Genomic DNA, 8,306 nt, shown 5'->3' with positions numbered 1-8,306 from the left:
CCCAACTGCTCAGTCCCTCTCTCCCCCCCCCCCCCCCCCTGGAAACCCCCCCCACCTTGACGCCACATCCCCCTGCCCTTCCCCATTGCCCCCCTCCACTTTAAAGATCCCCCTCCCCCACACACACACACACTGGTTGCATTTGGGTCCCTACCCAATGCTCCCTCTAAGCCGTGGAGTCCTGTGAGCAAGAATTCTACTTTGTGAGCTGTCGGCGTTAAAGTGGTGGGCAGGCGATTGGGCTGCTGCATCAGTTAGTCTGCTCTGGAGCCCCATCCTTCCCTGAGCGGAGACAGAAATGTGTGGGCTGGAGGCTAGAAAACGGTCAGCCAGCTCACACTAACTCAACTTAGAGGGAACACTGGTCCATACCAATGTTCCCTCTAAGCTGTAAAGTCCTGTGAGCAGAAATTCTACTTTGTGAGCTACTGGGCATTAAAGTTGTGAGCGAGCCATTTGGCTGCTGCCTGAATTAGTTTGCTCTGGAACCCTCCGTCCTGAGCTAAGATAAAGATGTGTGAGCCGGAGGCTAAAAAACGGTGAGCCAGCTCACACTGACTCAGCTTAGAGGGAACACTGGTCCCTACCGTCTTCAGGGACTTCTGTTTGCTCTCCTTCCCCCCCCCCCCACTAATGGCACCATTGAGCAGTCAAGGGGAGGGGTCACTTTAGCCAATCAGCCTCTTATCACGCTCCATGTGTGGGGTGTGTATCGGAATATCCCCCCCCCCAAGGCTGGGGAGAAGAGGGGGGTGCCCAGCTTGCCCCTCTCAATGTCGAATGTGAGTGCAGAACCCAAGAATAAGCATGAAAGTCACCCCCCCCAACACACACAGGTTTAAGAGACTGCTAAGAGAAGGTGGGGCCCTGACAGGTGTAATTGATGGAAGACTTCTTGCTTATGGAAAATTCTCCCCCTCCCTTTCCTAGACTTGTTATAGGCCATGGAATGTTCACAATCACTCCAACTGCTGAAAGACCAGGGGGATGTTGGTTAGGGACTGCTGAAAATCAGGGAAGCCAAAGTACTATGGGGGAGTGGCAATAAATATCTGCTGCAAAGGGGCAGACTGGGGTGTGGTGAAGGAGAAAGGAGGAGGATGGGGGTGGGCAGTGTTCCCTCTAAGCTGTGGAGTCTTGTGAGCAAAAATCCTACTTTGTGAGCTACTGGCATTAAAGTTGCGAGCGAGCGATTTGGCTACTGCACAAATTGGTTTGCTCTGGAGCCCTCCTTCCTGAGCTAAGATGAAAATGTGTGAGCCAGAGGCTAAAAAACTGTGAGCTAGCTCACACTAACTCAGCTTAGAGGGAACACTGGGGGTGGGTGGGTGAATTCTCACACAGGGCCCTAGAAACCGGTGTCATTGTGCGCTGTAGAGAGAAGCACAAGCTGCAGAAGACTGAGGAGGGCAGCGGGTCGCAAATTATTCCTGATAGTCATGGTGTCTAACATGCGTAAGCCCCTCTGTGTGCCGAGGGGGAGCTATTAAGCACGTGGAAGCTGTAATCCTTACAACAATCCTGCAAGGTAGGTCTGTATTAGCGTTGCTGGGACAGGAGGCTACGAGCATTAGGACCCCAGCGGAGATGAGATTTGAATCCGAGTCTTCCTATCCCGGCCTTTCAGTCACGGAGCAGTTCTGGCTATTGGCCGAGGAGCCAACCCCCTTTAACCTGCAGGACCTGAATGAAGTCAGGCCGGCTCCTTGTGGCTTAGGCTGTGGCACTTCAGAGGGGCCACACAAGATGGCCGCCACCATGTCCCCAGGAGTCCCCTATTAACCTTTCTACCCCTCCTCCTTTGCAGACTCGACCATGGGCTGAACACTCCTGGGGGAATCCCCCCTCGTCCCTCGGGCATGTCCGAAGCCAGATGCCCCGCGAGCGCCCCCCGATGCCCCCTCTCTCATCTCTGCAAGTACTGCGGGGCAGAGTTCCCTCGCTCCTGGGACCTCCGCTACCACATGCGCTCGCACCCCGAGGGGCGCGGCTTCGGCTGCAAGCTGTGCGGCAAGGCCTTCTTCCGCTCCTCGGCCCTCCTGCGCCACGAGATCACCCACAGCGGGGAGAAGCCGTTCAAGTGCGGCGAGTGCGGCAAGGGCTTCGCCCAGGCGGTCCAGCTGGAGAACCACACCCGCTCCCACACGGGCGAGCGCCCCTTCGCCTGCGGCCAGTGCGGGAAGGCCTTCATGTCCTCCTCCCACCTGGCCCAGCACCGGCGCATCCACTGGGCCGAGCGGAAACACCGCTGCCCGCTCTGCGGGAAGACCTTCCTGCGGCCTTGGGACGTCGTGCAGCACCAGCGCTTCCACACCGGCGAGCGCAACTTCCGCTGCGAGGACTGCGGGAAGAACTTCTTCCGCTCCTCGGACCTCCTGCGGCACCAGCGCATCCACACCGGCGAGCGGCCCTTCCGCTGCCAGCCCTGCGGCAAGACCTTCTCGCGCTCCTCCGTCCTGGCCAAGCACATGCTGACCCACACCGGCGAGAAGCCCTACAAGTGCGAGACCTGCCAGAAGGCCTACATCACCGCCTCCCAGCTCACCGAGCACCGGCGCGTCCACACGGGGGAGAAGCCCTACCTCTGCGCTGACTGCGGCAAGACCTTCACCTCCTCCTCCCTCCTCCGCCGCCACGTCAAAATCCACACCGGGGAACGGCCACACGCCTGCCCCGACTGCCCCAAGGCCTTCAAGACTTCCGGGCATTTGCACAAGCACCGGCAGATCCACGCCAGGGAGGGAGGGAGCGGGGGCAGGGAGGGGGTGGCCGCGGCGCAGTGGGGAGGCGGGCTGCGGAGCAGGGGGGCCAGAGAGGCGCCCCGGCCGTGTCTTTGGGGAGAGGGGGCACAATAAAGAAGGGCTCCCCCTCTCGGGTGGTGAAGGAACTGCATCTCTGTGTTTCAATAGCCTGGCAGGGTTGGCGTGGGATCGCCGGTGGCATTGCTTGGCTCGGTCTTAAGAACATAAGAGAGGCCAGTGTTGGATCAGGCCCGTGGCCCATCCAGTCCAACACTCTGTCACACGGTGGCCACAAATACCAGGGGCCGTCAGGAAGGTCCACCAGTGGGGCCAGGACACTAGAAGCCCTCCCACTGTTGCCCCCACCCAAACACCAAGAATACAGATCATCCCTTGCCCCATACTGAGAGTTTCTTGTGGCTATTGGCCACTGACGGACCTCTGCTCCATATATGTTTACCCAGTTCCCTCTTGAAGCCGTCCCTGCTTGTAGCCGCCGCCGCCACCTCCTGCGGCAGTGAATTCCATGTGTTAATCACTCTTTGGGTGAAGAAGGACTTCCTTTTATCCATTCTAACCTGACTGCTCGGCAATTTCATTGAGTGCCCGCAAGTTCTTGTATTGTGAGAAAGGGAGAAAAGGACTTCTTCCTCTACCTGCTCTGTCCCATGCATAATCTTGTAAACCTCGATCATGTCACCCCTCAGCCGTCATTCTAGTTGCCCTTTTCTGCACTTTCCCCAATGCTGTAATATGCTTTTTGAGGTGTGGTGACCAGAACTACTCCAAATGAGGTCGCACCATCGATTTCCCCCAGATCTTCTCCCAACTGGTTCAGAAGGGGACTGGCACTGTGGCGGACATTCAGCGGGCTCTGAGATGGACATTGGCACCTCCGACTTGGCACTTAAGGAGTGGCAATGGGTCGAATGTGGGGGACATGCTTGTTCTCCATTTGTGGTGGTGGAAAGTGCCGTCGACTCACTGCCAATTTATGTTGACTTCACAAGGCTTTTTCAAGGCAAGAGATGATAAACAGGGGCGGTTTTCCATTGCCTGTCTCTGTGTAGCCACCCTGGACTTCCTTGGTGGTCTCCTATCCAAGTAATAACCAGGGCTGACCTGGCTTAGCTTCTGAGATCTGACAAGACTGGGCTAGTCTGTCTCCATTAGGTAAAGGTAAAGGTTCCCTTGCTCGAAAGCCAGTCGAGTCCGACTCTAGGGTTGCGGCGCTCATCTCTGTTTCCAAGCCGAAGAGCCAGCGCTGTCCGAAGACGTTTCCGTGGTCATGTGGCCGGCATGACTAAGCACCAAGGCGCACGGAACGCTGTTCCCTTCCCACCGAAGTGGTAGCTATTTATCTACTTGCAATTTCTTGCTTTCGAACTGCTAGGTTGGCAGGAGTCTCCATTGCAGAGCAAATTGTAGGAACCGGTTGCAGTTTCTCACATCAGCCAGAAGGTTGTGCTGTAGTACAGCAAATAAACCCTGCCCACATTGCAATGGTCAACCCACCCTGTTGACTTTTCAGGGTGACCCCTAGAGGGAGCTGTGACAGAGATTGGTCGCCTCTGGTTCAGGAAATGCACAGACAGACCGATATTGGCTAACGGAACAGAGTTTCTTTTTAAGCCACAGAGAAGCAGAAAACTGTATCTGTAGATACCTCTCTGAGGCTCAGCCCCCTTCTTTTCCTAGCTGGGCCTCTGCATGATTACCACCACCAAAAACAAGATAGGTAGCCGTGTTAGTCTGTCTGTAGCAGTAGAAAAGAGCAAGGCCGATTTCACACAAGAGCTGCGCCGCGGTCGCGCCTCCCTTTGCCCCGGTTCTATTGGTCAATTTCCCACTCGAAGCCACGCGGCCGCATTCTGACCCGCGGCTTCGCCCGATTTTCCCCGCGGTTCCGTCATCCTCAAAAAACAGGATCACGAAAACGCGGGGAAGATCGAGCGAAGCCACAGGTCAAAATGCGGCCGCGCGGCTTCGAGTGGGAAATTGACCAATAGAACCGGGGCAAAGGGAGGCGCGACCGCGGCGCAGCTCTTGTGTGAAATCGGCCTTGCTCTTTGCTCACTTCTTCAGATATCTGAAGAAGTGAGCGGTGACTCAGGAAAGCGCACACCCTGCCACACTTTTTGTCAGTCTTTAAAGTGCTCCTGGACTCTTCCTCTTTTCTACCTCCACCAAAACAGGCAGACATCCAGTAGGATTCCTGTAGAATGCTATCAGAGGAATGGAGTGACACCCCTTGTCTGGCATAGGGTAGCCAATCTCCAGGTGAGGCCTGGAGATCTGGAATGACTACTGATCGCCAGATGATCAGAGACCTGTTCCCCTGGAGAGAATGGCTGCTTTGGAGGGTGGGCGCTATGGCATCGTACCCTGCTAGGGTCCCCATGGCTCGCCTGCCCTCAGGTTCCACCCCCCCCCCCCAACCTCCCAGAATTTCCCAACTCAAAGCTGGTAACCAGTGCTCCCTCTAAGCTTGGGAGTCTTGTGAGCAAAAATTCTACTTTGTGAGCCACTGGCATGAAAGTGGTGGGTGAGCGGTTTGGCTGCTGCATCAGTTAGTTTGCTCTGGAGCCCTCCTTCCTGAGTGAAGACAAAGATGTGTGAGCTGGAGGCTAAAAAACTGTGAGCAAGCTCACACTCACGCAGTGTTCCCTCTAAGCTGAGTTAGTGTGAGCCAGCTCACAGTTTTTTAGCCTCCGGCTCACACATTTTTGTCTTCGCTCAGGAAGGAGGGCTCCAGAGCTGACTAATTTCTGCAGCAGCCAACTTGCTCGCTCACAACTTTAATGCCGGTCGCTCACAAAGCAGAATTTTTGCTCACAAGACTTCACACCTTAGAGGGAACATGGCTGGTAACCGTAGCCTCTCAAATCTATGGGGAGGACAGGCACCGTAAAGGTCAAACTCTGCTGTTCAACTTTATTAATTCCACTACAGCCATGCTAGGTCCTACTCAGAGAAGTAGGGGAGTGCCAGGAAGACTGAGGTTCGGCTCTGCCGCCGGTTCGAAATCTCACTCTTCCTCGTGAAGTTTCTGGAAGAGAGAAGAAGAAAGAGGAGGCGTAACACAGGAGGAAGAAGAGCGAGAAACGGGAGGAGAGGACGAAAGGGAGGCAGAAACCGGGAAGGGGAAAGGCTGACGCGAGGCCTTCTCGACTTGGTGGAGATGGCTGGAAAATGCTTTGGCTGCTGTAAAAATGCAGGAATCTTTTTCTGCCTCGGAGTGGCTTTCAGGTTGGGGTTGTGGGGAAGAAGCAGTTCTGCAAGTTTCCACTGTATCAGGCAAAAGCTAGCAGGGGAGTAAGGTGGGAAACCTCTTCATGGTGGGTTCCTTTGCCTACGACCGGGAGATGTGGCCCAGCGTATCCAAGACCAGCTGAGGAGCTAGAGTTGTACTTTTCTTCCTTGGTTGGTTAAATTCTATTTCTGGCAGGGTTTTTTTTTTGCTTTTCTTTGAGTCCCCAGGGGAGGAGAAAAGTGAGCTATAAATGTCTAAATAAAGAAAGCCAGCTAGGATAGGTGCTTATTGGCCAGTGCCAGTGCCGCCAACAGTGTTCCTCCAGCTTTTCTCCCCAGTCCTGGAGCAGTTTGAGGGGGGGATGAACACATATTCCTACACATACGTATCTGCTGCCTGAAGCACGAATGAAGGATCAAAGCCAGGAACAGCTAAGAAGGAATGATTGTAAAAGGAAAGTGGAGAGATTGCTTTGGGTGGAAAGAGGGAGATCCCAAATATTAAAATGGGGCCTATTGGGTGAAGTTGCAATTACAGGTCAGGGGTTACATTTGAACATAAGCAGAGAGTGTTTCTCATATGTTCTTAAATTGCCCTTCCTTCAAGGAGAGCTTGGAGGAGCACCCATGGTTCTCCTCATTTTATTCTTGCAACAATGAGAGCCAGTTTGGTGTAGTGGTTAAGTGCATGGACTCTAATCTGGGAGAACTGGGTTTGATTCCCCACTCCTCCACTTGCAGCTGCTGGGTGACCTTGGGCAAGCCATAGTTCTCTCAGAGCTGTTCTTGAAAGAGCAGTTCTCTCAGAGCTCTCTCAGCCCCGCCTACCTCACAGGGTGTCTGTTGTGGGGAGGGGAAGGGAAAGGAGTTTGTAAGCTGCTCTGAGACTCCGAGAGAAGGGTGGGGTATAAATCCAATCTCCTCCTCCTCCTCTTCTTCTTCTATTCTTGCAACAACCCTGTGAGGTTGGCTAGGCTGTGTGTGACTGGCCCAAGATTACACAGTGAGCATCAGGACAATGCAGAGCATTGGAACCCAGGTCTGGCAGACTCCCTAGTCCGAGAACCTAACCATTACACACCTCGCATCTTTCAAACCTGAACAACCACATCCTGCATCTAGAAACGGGAGGCAGGAACAGGAGGCTCTTAATGGGGTCTGGCGGTTTCGAGGGTACCCATGAACCGCTGAAGGGACAACAGGAAAACACAAGAAGAGAAAAACACAATTGGGGGGGAGAGAGAGTTTGCATTTCAGATGGAAAGAGAAGAGAGAAAACAGAGTGGAAAGGGGAACAAGACATCCTGAGAAGGCGAGAGGTGAGTTTCCAGGGTCTGACGGGAAACCCAGTGGTGGTGGACACCTACTGGCTAGTGCCTGTGACATCAGAAGTATACCTCTGCCTCCCCCCGCAAATGCAAGTATGATAGAGAGAGGCTACTGTCCTGGTCAGACAGAAAAAGGGGCAGGGAAAACGGAGGTGAGGAGGGTGGGAGTGACCACAGAATCAGAACGAGAGGAAGCCACAAAAGGCGCGGTCCCTCCGCTCTGTTCTAGGACCTCTCCAATAGGGGATCCTCACACTGTCAAATTTCACAGGTGCCCACTCACCCCCCCCCACTGCATCCCCAGTTTCCTCCCAACCTCTGGGCCCCAGCCCTCACCTTCCCTCCCACATCGCGGCTCTTGGCCTTCAGCTTGTTGATCTGAGACTCGGCGATGTCGGCTCGCTCGTTGGCCTCATCCAGGTCGTGCTGAACCTTCCGGAACTTGGCCAGGTTGGTGTTGGCCTGCTCTTCCTAGGGTGGGAGAGAACAGAAAGCCAGGGAGTGGTCGGTATTAGATAGGTGGGACTTCCTGATCGTAACTGGGGAGGGGGTGTGGAGATGCCCCTGTTGCTGTATCAGTGGCAGAAGGAGGGTGGTCCTGGTTCTATTTGGGGTGGGTGGGACTGAGTCAAAACAGTTAATCTGCCAAACTACCTGCTGCTGTGATCTCAGCAAAGAACGGGTAGAGACTGTGTGAAGGGTCTTCAGAATAGCTTTGCAGCTCAGGTTCAGCAAAGCTGTATCATGGAAGGCAGCTTAAGGTCTTGCAAGGCTTGATCCAACAGTTGGTTGCTGAGGTTTAGCAAAGGGGGACCTTTTCGGAGCAGCTAAAAGGCTGCCCAGCGGGCCTGCAAGACCAAGCTCTGAGCTAGTGTTGCTATGTCCATGGAAGAAAGGGGTGTGTGTGTTCCTAATTCTTGTATTGGAAGCCTGCAAAGCATTTCGTAATCTGAAATAGAAGTACGTCCAGTGGTCATTTCGGGGG

The 8,306-nt window shown here is 54.4% G+C and overlaps 2 protein-coding genes across 2 annotated transcripts in view; one reads left to right on the top strand and one right to left on the bottom strand.

Annotated features, from left to right (window-relative positions):
* LOC107105621 (gastrula zinc finger protein XlCGF17.1-like) overlaps positions 1-2,855 on the top strand; it is a 3,398-nt gene extending 543 nt beyond the window's left edge. Inside the window, exon 2 of the mRNA XM_015405620.1 lies at positions 1,808-2,855. Coding sequence (XP_015261106.1) covers positions 1,860-2,855 — 996 coding nt within the window. The 5' untranslated portion in view covers positions 1,808-1,859. The remainder of the gene's footprint in view (positions 1-1,807) is intronic.
* A 2,852-nt stretch (positions 2,856-5,707) lies between these two features.
* LOC107105618 (myosin-6) overlaps positions 5,708-8,306 on the bottom strand; it is a gene marked incomplete at its 5' end in the record, with an annotated part of 59,114 nt that continues 56,515 nt past the window's right edge. The window contains 2 exons of the mRNA XM_015405616.1: positions 5,708-5,790; positions 7,658-7,792. Of these exons, the coding sequence (XP_015261102.1) occupies positions 5,770-5,790; positions 7,658-7,792 (156 nt within the window). The remainder of the gene's footprint in view (positions 5,791-7,657; positions 7,793-8,306) is intronic.

This window comes from Gekko japonicus, unplaced genomic scaffold, assembly GCF_001447785.1.
Source record: "Gekko japonicus isolate JY-2015 unplaced genomic scaffold, Gekko_japonicus_V1.1 scaffold3588, whole genome shotgun sequence".
NCBI classification, from domain to species: Eukaryota; Metazoa; Chordata; class Lepidosauria; order Squamata; family Gekkonidae; genus Gekko; species Gekko japonicus.
The sequence above is the reverse complement of the archived record's forward strand: the minus strand, read 5'-3'. Positions and strand labels throughout refer to the sequence as shown.